Below are 14,362 nucleotides of genomic sequence, written 5' to 3'. Positions count from 1 at the left end.
CTAAGGACCGCAGCGACTCACCACGAACAAGTTTTGAGCATGTTCAAGGTCTTGTCACACCGTCTCTGGGCAAGCTTTGCGGGTTAATTTGCGGGATTTTTTTTTTTTTTTGGCTACCCGGACCTCCCCGCAGTTGGCCCGTACCTAACAGTAGGGACTCCCTAGCACATAATTCGTCCGTAGTTGCCCGGAAGTGCGCACGCAAGTCCTATTTACACGCAGCCAATTTTTGAGCATGACCAAAACTTTTTTTTAAAAGTTTTCCGGGTGAGTTGCGGGGATTGCCCGTAGGGGTCCACGCAGAACAAGCAGTAAAGGCACTAACTCAAACTCAGCATGCAGGCAATTTGCTTGTTTAGCTCGCTCCGATATTCCTTGGCAGTTTCCTCACTGTTCCTTGCCAGTAAAACACCCACCGTATTATGCTCGTAGAATATCCGCAGATGACACGCGCTTCCGGCGCATGGGCATAGATCCACGGGAAACTTATGTACTTCAAGCGGGTCAACTGCCTCTGACTTGCGGCTGCTACGGGCCTCCTACTGGTGGATTGCGTGGACCTGTGAGGGCATTTCCAGCGACTCACCCGGAAATCTTTTGGTCATGCTCAAAGCAGCCTTGGCTGCAGGTAAATCGGACTTGCGTGCGCACTTCTCAGCAACTACGGGCGAGATACGCGCTACATACTGTCAGGTGCGGGTCAACTGCGGGCAATTTGTAGTACGATTTTATCACCGCACAGATCGCATGGAACACTTGACAACTGACCGGTTGACACTTATAAAGGACGAAGCAAGAATAAGATAAGGACATATAAAACATAAAACAGATAAGAGAAAATCACATTTGCATTTACTATTTCACCTTCGCTTTATATCAACATGTAACACTTAACTCTTGGTCATGTTGTACAATTTTTCAGAGTATGTTGAAAGTGTACAGACGATATTAACGACTATGTACTATATCTGAGAAACCTGTAGTAATTGATACGTAACATGTTATACTTATGATTGTGTTGCAAACACAAATACAAAAAAAATATGAAAAGAAATAGGATGATGATTATATTTATTGACAATGACATGATACAACTCTTCTCGATTGGAGAGGGCTGTGGAGTGAGAGTGAGAAATAAAAGAAACGATCATTCAGTGAAATTTAAGCTTCATTTCATGGCTCATTTGTTCATAAAATGTGTTTCGGGTCTTGTATAGGATGGTTGTTTGCATGCGAGCATGCCAATTGGTGATTCGATGTTCTTCTTTTTACTTAATACTAATAGGGCGTGTTTTCGTATGAATGTCTGTCTCTTCCAAAAGGTGCTAAATCCACTTTTGTTGGTAAGGAGAAAAACCTGAGTTTATATTTCACATGCTACCAAGTGTTTTCATACAATGACTGTATGTCCCAAGATTTAGGATTTGCAATTTTGTAAAATTGTCATCCATTTTTATTTCAATTGCATTCAAATTCACGTTTGGAGCTGTAGAGTGACTTTGGTCAAACGATTTCATATTAAGTGCTCACAAAATGTTTTTTTTTTTTTCACCCGAATCAATGGTCACAAAGTTCATATTCGGATTTAAGCATTCAACTTAGTGTTCGAGCATGGATTTCCAAATTTGTGCATTCAATTGAATGAGTGCGATGGGCTGGCTAAACACTTCAAAGCACTTTCAGTTTCGTTTGGTAGTGATTGATTTTCACAACTGAGCATTCATTTTCGTAGTACACATCCTTCATAAGCAAGAGTGATTTCGTCCATTTAAAAAGTGAACGTGACTTTTACTTTTTGTGCTTAATTTGATCATCATCACCATCGTTTTGTTTTTAATCGGAACATTTTTCGTTCGCTCAGCATTTTATGTGAACTTCAATACATGTATAAATCTTTTACATCATGACTATCACTTTGTTTCTGTGATCTTTGATTTACATCTTTTTGCCAAATTTTAATCATGATCACCACATTCTGTTTATAATTTTCAATTTACATCTTTATTTTCATTATGATCAGCATAATGCGTTTTGTGATCTTCATTTTACATATCTATTTCCGTCATGTGTGATCCACGTATAGATATTTTTAACTTTGAATTTAAAATACAATAGAAGTAATGTACTTTTTCAATGTACTTTGTAATAGGACTCCTTACATATTCAATTCTAATACTTCTATTGTGAACTCGTTTGCTTATAGGAGAAATTGAATATTTAGAATAAGCTGACAAGTTGAGACGAAGTTGAATAATCATTGCCGAAAATGCATTCGCGTTCAATGAACAGATCTTTGTTTTTCTGATGGCAATTATGTACAATATTCTAAATCTACTTATCCCTGACTAGTATAAATTTTGTGGGGAAAAAATCTAAATGCAATACTTTTAATTTTGAAATATGATTTGATCACATGTGCCAGCATCATTTTCAAGATTCTAAAATTCTCAGTATGTGGCTAAGTCTTATGCTTTGCATATCGCCTGTATTAATACTTGTGTGTGTGTGTGTGTGTGTGTGTGTGTATGTGTGTGCATGTGTGCATTCGATGAAAAGCAATGCTAATTTGGGCGTAATGGCGTAAATACAACTTTTATATTCGATGTAGTTGTTTCAGTTACAAAAAAAAATGAGAAATGTTATGTGGAAAATATAAAACAGTCCGTTCACACACACAAACACTCGCACACTCACACACACATACACACAATGTGACAACGCACTCTCAAAGGGAAAGTATGATTCGTATTGTGCTTCAAAGTTACGGACCACAGTTCCGATGAAGGATTAGGAAAGGCAGTTGTGTCACTTTTCATTTCGATCGTACGACGAAACAAATTTAATGAAACACTCTTGTACAGTGTCCTTATGCTCCACTCAAATACAGGATCAAAAAGGACATGAGACAAGTTAACGGTATACCGTGGCATTTTTCATTTATTTCATGGAGATTATCGATCATTTTTCTTGAATTTGAACTCAAAGTATTTAACAGCCATTGACGTTTTTTATTTGGGAACATGGTCTCACCCAACTTACGTGCAGAGTCAAACAAGATGCTAGTTACATGTATCTGTTATTAAAGCACACCAGTTCTCAATTACGCACATAAGTATGATTTCATACGTATTTCCCCCTCTTTTTAAAAATGAAAATGTATTCGTAAATGGTCCTAGATAGCTAAGCATTTAGAACATATTCTTCTTTTTTTTGTTTTGTTTTTTGGCCTGGGAGGGGGAGGGAGGGAGATGGCTAGGTCACTTTCGTGGAAGCAGGTAGATGTTATAACAAGTGGCTATATGCAAGTCGGTGCGTCGAACTCAGTCGATACTCGATCTGCATAGAAAGTATAATCACTGTTGTATACACTTAAAATTTGTATTTACACAATTTGCGAATCCAATAAGCGAATTGATAATCAAGCGCCAGTTTAAACCTCTTCATCTTCTTCCTCCTCGTCGAATTCCCCTTCTTCCTCGGCGGTGGCGTCCTGATACTGCTGGTACTCGGACACCAAATCGTTCATGTTGCTCTCAGCCTCAGTGAACTCCATCTCGTCCATGCCCTCACCAGTGAACCAGTGGAGGAAAGCTTTCCGCCGGAACATGGAGGTGAACTGCTCCGAGACTCGCTTGAAGAGCTCCTGGATGGCGGTGCTGTTGCCAATGAAGGTGGCTGACATCTTGAGACCACGTGGTGGGATGTCACAGACGGCGGTCTTGACGTTGTTGGGGATCCACTCGACGAAGTAGCTGCTATTCTTGTTCTGGACGTTGAGCATTTGCTCATCGACTTCCTTCATGGACATACGACCACGGAACATAGCGGCTACGGTGAGGTAGCGGCCATGGCGGGGATCGCAGGCTGCCATCATGTTCTTGGCGTCGAACATCTGCGCTGTCAGCTCTGGAACGGTGAGGGCGCGGTATTGTTGGCTACCACGGCTGGTTAGAGGAGTGAAGCCTGGGATGAAGAAATGGAGACGAGGGAAGGGAACCATGTTGACAGCCAGCTTCCGAAGATCTGCGTTGAGCTGTCCAGGGAACCTGAGACAGGTGGTAACACCACTCATAGTAGCAGACACCAGATGATTCAAGTCACCGTAGGTTGGTGTGGTGAGCTTGAGGGTCCTGAAGCAGATGTCGTAGAGGGCTTCGTTGTCAATACAAAATGTCTCTTCAGTGTTCTCGACCAACTGATGCACTGACAACGTGGCATTGTAGGGTTCCACCACAGTGTCCGAAACCTTTGGAGACGGCACCACGCTGTACGTGGTCATCATGCGATCTGGGTATTCCTCTCGGACTTTGCTGATCAGCAGTGTGCCCATACCGGAACCAGTACCACCTCCTAGAGAATGAGTTAGCTGGAAACCCTGTGAAGGCAACAAGATGAAAATTAGTATTATACCTAACCTCATGACAGATTCATCTTCATGAATAATGAAGGCGACTTCAATTAGTCTATACCTTTTTTTCCCCTTACAGTGCCATTCTTGAAGTGATGAATATGACCTATACTAGTAGCCTATACAAACAATTATAGAATAGCCATTATAGTGCATGCATGATAATGAGAACAGCCCAATGTGACAGTGAAACCTACCAATTGACAGGAATTTAATATATCACACTTTTATGGACAATGGAGATGCATTACATGTTCAGAATCTGAGAATTTCATTATCATTCTGGAAGCTGTCACACAGAACAATGTCCTCGCTTACTTATTAGCTTATAGAGCCTGGTCAAGTCTGACCAAATTACAGTAGAAATCATCACCTGAAGGCAGTCGCAGCTTTCTGATTCCTTCCTAACGACATCGAGCACGGAGTCAACCAGCTCGGCTCCCTCCGTGTAGTGTCCCTTGGCCCAGTTGTTCCCGGCTCCGCTCTGGCCGAAGACGAAGTTGTCCGGTCTGAAGATCTGACCGAAGGGGCCCGATCGGACCGAGTCCATGGTGCCGGGCTCGAGGTCGACGAGCACCGCCCTTGGGACGTACTTGCCTCCAGTGGCCTCATTGTAGTAGACGTTGATACGTTCTAGCTGGAGGTCGGAGTCTCCATGGTAGGTTCCGGTCGGATCGATGCCATGTTCGTCACAGATCACCTCCCAGAACTGGTAGGATAAGAAGAACTCCAATATTTAGATAAAACAGAACTGAAACACAAGTTGATACCAGGCTTCATCAATATAAGTGCTAAGTAGAAAAGTGGACTCCGATCTTTGTTCCGAGAGAGAGAGAGAGAGAGAGAGAGAAACATATTGTACTAAGTAGATTGATCGAGGGAACATCTCAATCGCGCAGTTTTTAGCGTGCACTGAAATGTCCAGTTTTCTGCAAAATTTAATTCAAGTGGTTGCCATATCTCGTGTATCTATTTTCCCCATCATGGTTTGATTTTTTTTTTGTACATTTTAAACAAACACTATGGGGAAGACGTCTTTCTCTCGCCTGTCGTAATCTTCTCCCTCACCCCCCCCCCATATCTAAAATTCTTGCTTGAAAGGAAGCATCTCTGCGTTTAAGATAACTGTAGTTTATGAGTACAGAGACACAGAAGTAAGCAGCACATGGTGCAATGAAAAACAATCCTACAAAACGTCATTGAACGCAAATGTTCAAATTAATTTCACTTTGATAATCTTCAGTCATAATGTCATAGACGGAAATCCAATAAAGTATTACTGTCACGTCTCTTTTACAGAATAGTAAAAACAAACAAACAAACAAACACCATCTTTTCTTGTTATTAGTGAATACGCATTTCTGTATAACTCCTCCTTTAAATAAGATAATAACAATGGTTTTCTTTATCCAGGGTAGCTTCTTCCATGTTGGCACTGCTCCACCAGAGGACCCTGCCACTATGCCGTTACTCTTTTAGAGAGTATGCGATACTGTTAAGGAATATACCACCGTGCATTCCGAGGCATACATTCAGGTTATCACATTATTATAGGGGCGCCTCCACGTGGACCCCCCCCCCCCCCTGTCTGGTATAGGAGTTCTATCATTACTAGTATTTTGTCGGTGTTTGTTCTCCTCCCCAACCCTCATCTACACGGATCCTTGAGAGATTAAAATCGGAATGTTGATCGAACTTACATAATCGCCTTCTGTTGATGCTATAGTAATCATGAAGATTATATCTTAAAGGCAGCCTAACCCTCCACCACTATCGTTCTTTGTTATTACCTGGAGATCGATTGCCCCCTTTCTACTCCTCGATCTTCTCTCCTGCCCCCTCCCATGTCGTACATGTAATTTTATGTTAATACGGGATGTCATCGAGTGACCTTAAAAACAAAATGATAGTTACAGTTCCGCATCGCAAAGGTTCGTTTATCCGACAAAAGGCGTTCGTTTTTTCTAAGGTTCGTCAATCCCAAAATGACATATCATTTATCGTTATATCTCCGGAGGTTCGATGGGAAGCACCTTTATTTCTCTATTCTAAATTTGAGGATTATCGAATGTTATTTCACTTTTGGACATCACTTTCGCATTTCCTTTTATGCTACCGGTATAAAAACAACTAAACAAACAAACAAACAAACAACAAACAAACTTGTAAATCGTCAGTCATGTTCACTTATTTGTTTCTTTGTGGGTTTCATTTTCTATCTGAAAAGATGGTTGAATGGCACTTTGAGCTGCACCCAGTTGGTTTTCCATGGGGTTCAGTTGAACGCGAGGTAAACCACTTCACCGGTTAAGAATTGCGCCCTGTTTTTTGAATGACGGGGGATCTTTTGCATGCATGAATTGTGACTCTCTCGCACGCGGGACCTCCCAGAGGATGGTATTACACACAGCATTCCTCAGATTTGGACTCGTCAATCGAACTCGGGTCATGTATACTGGGACCGATTAAACTAAACAAACAAACAAACAAACAAACAAACAAACAACAAACAAACTTGTAAATCGTCAGTCATGTTCATTTGTTTGTTTCTTTGTGGGTTTCATTTTCTATCTGAACAGATGGTTGAATGGCCCTTTGAGCTGCACCCAGTTGGTTTTCCATGGGGTTCAGTTGAACGCGAGGCAGACCACGTGACTTCACCGGGTTAGAATTGCGCCCTGTTCTTTGAATGACGGGGGATCTTTTGCATGCATGAATACTGTGACTCTCTCGCACGCGGGATCTCCCAGAGGATGGTATTACATACAGCATTCATCAGATTTGGACTCGTCAATCGAACTCGGGTCATGAATACTGGGACCGATTGAGACAAATCCTCTTCCTAAGCAGGCCTGGGAGCTGAGACACTTCCCTCTCAAAGTGATGTCTGGATTATTAAAAGCGGAAGACCGGTACACTTGGCCCCGACCTGGCACTTAATAATGACACGCCCCGCATTGATTTTTAAACACTCGTACTTAAAAATCGACAAGTCCAGGTCCCCGTTGCTAGAAACTCGACTTGCGATTAATCGCAAAGTTTCTTTAGCAACGGGACCCAGATTTTCCTCAATGGCGCCCACTGATCTCTATGTACAGGGGCTGTACCTATTCCTAGAGATCAGTGGTGGCACATCACCTCGTGCACTTACGTATAGCTTCCTAGTCCAGATACTGGACGATTTTTATCATCCGCAGTCCCCACACACACGGCACCCACCCAATGCGCCCACCGCTGATTGCGACACTCCACCAATTGGTACTCCCGAAAAAAAGAGGGGTGAATTGTGTAATACAGTGTACATACAGACACCATCAACGTACGTCCGTACACACGTACACGCGGGCACACTACGAATACAGTCCAGGAAGTGGACTAATAGCTTCCCAGTGGATAGGCATCGGGGGGGGGGGGGGGGGGCATGGGCTTACAGGAAGTACGTAATGCATATACGCTGTTGCGACACAAATTATCGCCCCGTCACAAATTGTCTCCCCCTGAAACAGGCGACAATTTGTGCATGGTGCTGACGGCACAAATTGTCGCCTGTCTCCCGGTCTCTCTCTCCTAGCCCGCCTCACCGCTGAAATTGACACACCCATTCTATAACAATCAAAACACAAACACAAACAGACGCACGTACGCACACAGGCACACGCATACACACAGACAAACAAACCACTACCACTTTACAACCACTACACATGCACAGTTTTCACATATTATTGTAGGCCTATTATTATACTCCAAACACACACACACACACACACAACCAGCTATGCGCAAACGCATACACAAGTCACATAATACGCACCTACGAATCATACACAGCACATACCATGCAGCCCTCCCCCCACACATACACATACCCACCCCACCCAAACATAACACCGCAGCAACCACCCCAACCACACAATTCATAGTGCATGGCCGACGACAATTTGTGCAGCTACGTTTCATTTTGCCAGCACAAATTGTCGCCATTGAGGTCAAAAATTGGGAACTGCACAAGCAGCACAAATTGTTGCCAGGCGACAATTTATACAAGGGCGACAATTTGTGCCGCCAACTCCGGCATAAACTGTCGCCCGAGCCGGGGGCGACAATTTGTGACGGGGCGACAATTTATGTCGTAACATAATGTTCTTTCTTGTAATGATGTATACTACATGTATCCCGGTCAACAGTTTATGGCTACAAGAATACATGAATATGTATGATATATATATGTATATCTATTTATTTGTGCAGTTTGCAGATCAATAGGATCTACCATCAAAAGAATATCCAAAACAAGATTATGTAAATGATAATTATCATTTGTCCATCAGTGCTAAATTACTTATTTGCTTGACACAAAACATGGAATTGCACCTTCCCCTAAACTGAGCATAAGTGTAATGTTTCCATACAATGTTTTTAATCAGAAAGTGAACTGAAAGGTCAATTATGCTCAGCAACGGCAATATGACAATCCTTAATATTGGCTTACTGACTTGCGTTATACGAATTAACACATCACAGTTCTGCCATGTACTTAACTAATTGGAATCGCCACATGTCGGAAGCAACGACGTAAGATTGAGCTACCATTTCAAACCACATTTACGTCATTTGGCGCCCCTCCCCATCGTTATTCTGATTTGCACTATAATTTGATTTGAAATGCCTTTTCTCATTAAAAAAAAGAGAATACGAAGTTTCTTATCATTCTTGAGGTGGCGCAACGATTTATATTCTAAAATGTCAAACATTCGGAAAAAATATATGTTCGGACATCATTACGAGAGGGTAAGCACATTACCTTGGCTCCAATCTGGTTACCACACTGACCAGCCTGAATATGGACGATTTCCCTCATTTTTTCTGTCGATGTTTCGCTCTATCGGAAAGAGGAAACAAGTGCAAAGGCGAAGTCTCTTACTTTCATGCAGACTAACACAGCCTCTCCAGTACTGGTGCAAGACGGAACTAAATTCCAACTGGCAAGTTGCAGTACAAACCGCCTATTAAATCCCAACCGTCATCCTATGTAATGTCCTGTCTATGACATGGCGTCATTAGGGATTCTCTCAAAAGTTCGACCTGCTAAGTTTGCTCGACGAGTTTATCTCCGAACTCTGTGGACTAAATAAGTATCCACTGAAAAGTTACATCGGTGTATCTAATCCGTAAAGAAGGCAATGGCCTATCAGCACCGTAATATTCCCTCTTATTCAGAACAGGAATTGGGTTACCACATGGCACATACTGTTAAAGGGATGTTATAGTGTTTGTTGAGATGGGGATTGAGATTCTAACTTTCTGCGAGATGCTATAGAAACCACGTATGAAAAGTTGCAGAGCATTCAATAAATTTATTCTCAGTGGAATTCAAAGTTTATTTGAAAAACAAAAATCGGTTTTGAATTGGTTGAGATATCCGAAAACAAAGTAAGACAAAGCGATCATAATAAAAGATGGGCCCCACCTTTTATTGGGATTGCTTGGTTTTGGATATCTCAGCTATTTCAAAACCAATTTTCATCAAATAATAAACTTTGAATCCCTCTTAGAATCACATGCTCTTTAGTATTTAGAAGAGATTTCTCTTTATCTCTCTCTCTCTCTCTCTCTCTCTCACACACACACACACACAAAGTTTGAAACCTTAAGCCCCACCTCAACCAAAACAATATCCTCCCTTTGACAAAATTACGATAATAAAAATATGTTGAATAGAAATGCGTTATTTCAGGATGCAGGGACGCATTTATTTGAAATATTACAATTATTATTATTATTATTATTATTACTATTATTATTATTATTATTATCATCATTCATTATTATTATTTGAATATTTAAAATGTTATGCTAAAATGCGAAAAAATCAAGGATTGTTGAGTCATTCTCAATTTTTATAAGTGGAAAAAGAAATGCATCGCTGACGACCAAAACGAGATAAGCGCAAGAGATTTTATTAGACGATCCCTTAAAAGCTAAAAGATGCTATCTTTAAAATCCTCTTATCTGCGCACTTATGGGAGATTCTTAGGGGTGAGTCAAGCTCTAAGTGTGACTAGTCAAACCAAGGAGGTACTAGGCGCCTAGTACCTCCTTGGTCAAACCATGGCAACAAAACGAACATGGTTGCGAAGATGGTGTGTTTGTTACTGTTGTACTTACCTATCCGTCTCCATGATAACTGATAACTTCCCTGTCTTTTAACATACATTGTATACGTTAACTTATCTTAAGTTCAATATCTAGGGGTGTCGAAATTATCTCTAAACCGAAGTTTACTTTACCTTTCAGCACTATGTTTTTGTCATATAATACCATGGTATTACCATATGTTTTATTGTAATATTGCTTGGGCTAATTTTGTGCTAAAAAAACTAAAGTTAATCCTATTTTATTATTACAAAAAGAGTAGTCCGCATTTGTACAGGATCATCTTATTTTGCTTATACGGATCCACTGTTTCATAAGTTGAAAACGTTAAAAGTGGCTGATATTAATGCTCTTCAAGTCGCAACTTTTATGTTTAAATGTAATATTGATAAACAACTTCCTTCATCTTTTGATTTTTTTTTGTTGCTTTTTGTAACATTTTATTCAAACCCAACTGGCAATGCCAAAAATTTTCATCTTACAAATCCAAAATAATTCTATACGACATTATGGGCCTGATTTGTGGAATAGTCTTCCTAATTGTATTAAAAGATCTTCTAGTCAATTCTCACTCAAGGCAAATATGAAACAACATTTATTATCGTTATATATGTAGGGTGAGTTTGTTATTATTCCATGATAGTTAACTAAATCTTACAGTTTTCTGCTTTTTCTATTGGATTGTCTTTATTTTCTGATGTGTTATGTCATTTTGATTTGAAATTTATTCATAAGTTAGCTTTGAACTGAAATCTTAAGCTTTCTGAAGGGTCCCATGTCTAATAAAGTAAACAGAGTGCGGACACAGTTCATATTTGCCAAGACACACTTTATTCTTTATTCACCACAATGTTACATTACATGACTCGTGTCCATGGATATATGCATACATAAACATTTTTCTATATGAAAATCAATCCACATAAATGTTTTTCCCCCCTAAATAGCATTAAAGGGATCGTATAGTTTTGGTTGAGACCCAATTTTAGGTTTCTAACATTATTTGGTGAGATAATGAGAAACCTCTTATGAAATATGAAAGAGCATGTAATTCTATGAGGAATTCAATGTTTATTTGATGAAAATTGGTTTTGAAATGGCTGAGATGTCAAAAAAGAGCGATTCTAATAAAATGTGGGACCCAAACTTCATTACGATCGCTTTGTTTTACTTCGTTTTTGGATGTTTCAGTCATTCCAAACCCGATTTTCATCAAATAAACTTTGAATTCCTCTTAAAATGGTATGCTCTGTACTATATCATAAGTGTTTTCTTGGTATCTTGCAAAAAGTTAAAAGCCCAGTTCTCATCTCCACCAATACTGTACCATCCCTTTAACAATAATAAAACAACAAAACTGCACATTATACACTTGCACCTAAACTCACGTTTGCACTGATGCATTTTGTACTTACCCTACTCCGTTACACAATTTGATATGTATTAAATAATTTGTAATGAAGTATAAGCGATATGCTTTTCCAGAGGCCGTCATCAAATTCAAGCTTCAGCTTTAAATGACGGTATCCTGTATTCTATTTGTATTAATTCGGTTGAGTAATCAATGTTTTTTTTTTTGTATGATTATAACTCACCTATACAATATTTCATTATTGGTACATTATATATGATTATATTTATATTCATTTTGTGTTGGATATAATGTGATTAGTATTAGACAATTCTTTGTTACGTTATATACTTTGTGAAAAATGCAAAAATAAAATAAAATGAAATATCAACTCAACCTACACCATACCGTATGTCCCCCCCCCCTCAAAAAAAAAAATACAACTGGACCCTCCGCAATTATATCTTTAAAGGGGAAGGCTAGTAACTGATCAGTGGGAATCAGTGGAAATGCTGGGAGATGATTGTTCCAATCCTTATGGGATTCATTCAAGAGTTCATTGTATATCTATTGTTGTGTGAAAATGATTTGCTTCAGAACGGTCTCATATTCAAGTAATGTGCAGATTAATGCTCCGTCACTGACCAGGGACACTAACCTGGAAGCATTAAACTGCACATTACTTGAACATGAGACCATTCTGAAGCAAATCATTTTCACACAACAATAGATATACAATGAACTCTTGAATGAATCCCATAAGGATTGGAACAATCATCTCCCAGCATTTCCACTGATCAGTTACTAGCCTTCCCCTTTAAAAGTAGTGAATCAATGCAAATACAAATTCAGGGTATGAAATTATAACTCATTGCCCACATCTTACAGAAAACCCCATCCGATTTACTTCAGTGGTCAAAGAGAAATGAGGAATTTTGTAGAGGATGTCAAGAATCTCTCCCCTCCAAGTTCTGTCTATTGTTTTCACACACAAAAGCATCGAAGTGCTAAACTTGGAAGAATCAGACTCATGACGTGCTTTACAACATTCCACATTTCTCTGTGACCGCTTAATCAAATTGAAATGGGTTTTCTGGAAAATAGAGCGAAGATGTTATATTAATTTTGTACACCCTGAAGTAGCATTAGACAGTTTAATCATATTGGGTGTTATCTATGTGATCTATGGGGGGGGGGGGGCATACTGTATACCAGGACACCTGTAATATGCACGCAAGCCAGGTATACCATCATGGTTGACGATCTAGCTAAGACTCTATACGTAACCCGGAGGGGGGGGGGGAACTTTCAAGCTTTTACATCTTGTATTCCACGAAATATTGTTCTTTGGGCTGATTTCAAACTCTTGCAAAAGTTTAACCAAGCTGGGGGATAAGTCGACATACTTATTATGAAGCAGGTCATTCCAGTTATGATGTCAAACGAATGCTTTGGCTGACAATAGAGAGAGAGCTTTTGTCCATTAGAGAGGAAATCTACAAGTTATGTTTATGTAAATTCTGGGGTCGAGGAGTGTGGGGCAATTTACACACTTCCCCAACACATTATTTTCAGTGATATCTATGCGATTCCATTTACATAATACCTAAGGCAGATATTCAAACTGGAGTTATTGTATATACACAGAAACAAATGTGGCTTGCATGTATTTTGCTTGGCAAATGAAAGAAGCCATGTAGTATGCCACAAATATTTCTTTCAATGCTAATTCCTAAGTCTTTTTTTTTTTTGTAACAACGTATGCAATGCAAATGCATGTTGATTTGTGTTGATTTATAATACCCTAATCATCACGTCTGTGGCTGAAAGAAATCTAAATACATGTCATGTATTTTGAAGTATTTTTCTGCACACTACTAGGATACGCCCAAAAGAAACCTTCCAAACCAAAATTATATGTTGATGACATCATTGCATAATTCTGTTAACAAAAAGACATTCAAATGCAACTTTCCCCTAGACTGAGCATATAACTTATGTCTTTTTAGCTCACCTGAACCGAAGGCTCAAGTGAGCTATTGCGATCGCTCTTCGTCCGGCGTCCGTCGTCCGTCATGCGTCGTCCGTCGTGCCTCGTGCGTCGTGCGTAAACTTTTTACATTTTCATCTTCTTCTTGAGAACCCCGTGATCAATTTTCACCAAACTTGGCAGGTACAGGATCTCAATTTGTTGAAATGAGCACCATGCCCCACCTGGAGGCCCCCAGAGGGGCCCAAATCCCCTAAAATTAAGGAATCTTAAAAAAAAAAATCTTCTTCTCTAGATCCAGAAGTGATAGAACTAAGTTAATATAAGAAAATGAGTTGGTACATTGATGGCTGTAGTTTCAAGTTTGTTCCTGGCGGAATCAGGGTTGCCCTCCTTGGGACCCAGGGGAGGGGGATGGGGAGGGATCCTAATGGCGTCTAAATTGTACATTTTCATC

At 39.9% G+C, this 14,362-nt stretch overlaps 1 protein-coding gene across 1 annotated transcript; it reads right to left on the bottom strand.

Annotated features, from left to right (window-relative positions):
* Positions 1 to 3,430: 3,430 nt before the first annotated feature.
* LOC140239248 (tubulin beta chain-like) lies at positions 3,431 to 9,269 on the bottom strand. The gene is made up of 3 exons (XM_072319125.1): positions 9,213 to 9,269; positions 4,782 to 5,117; positions 3,431 to 4,375 (listed from the first exon to the last, which is right to left on the bottom strand). Exons 1-3 carry the CDS (start codon positions 9,267 to 9,269, stop codon positions 3,431 to 3,433), a joined length of 1,338 nt encoding a protein of 445 aa, XP_072175226.1.
* Between the last annotated feature and the right edge of the window lie 5,093 nt (positions 9,270 to 14,362).

Source organism: Diadema setosum, chromosome 15 (assembly GCF_964275005.1).
Source record: "Diadema setosum chromosome 15, eeDiaSeto1, whole genome shotgun sequence".
Taxonomy (NCBI): Eukaryota; Metazoa; Echinodermata; class Echinoidea; order Diadematoida; family Diadematidae; genus Diadema; species Diadema setosum.
This window is presented reverse-complemented; position numbering and strand designations above follow the sequence as displayed.

Bases quoted from the DNA above. Each gene is read 5' to 3' on its own strand.
- LOC140239248 (XM_072319125.1), bottom strand. From the start codon at position 9,269: ATGAGGGAAATCGTCCATATTCAGGCTGGTCAGTGTGGTAACCAGATT. The intron at 5,118-9,212 runs GTAATGTGCTTA...TTATCCTACCAG, and splicing joins GTAACCAGATTGGAGCCAAG to TTCTGGGAGGTGATCTGTGA. The intron at 4,376-4,781 runs GTGATGATTTCT...TTGCCTTCACAG, and splicing joins AAAGCTGCGACTGCCTTCAG to GGTTTCCAGCTAACTCATTC.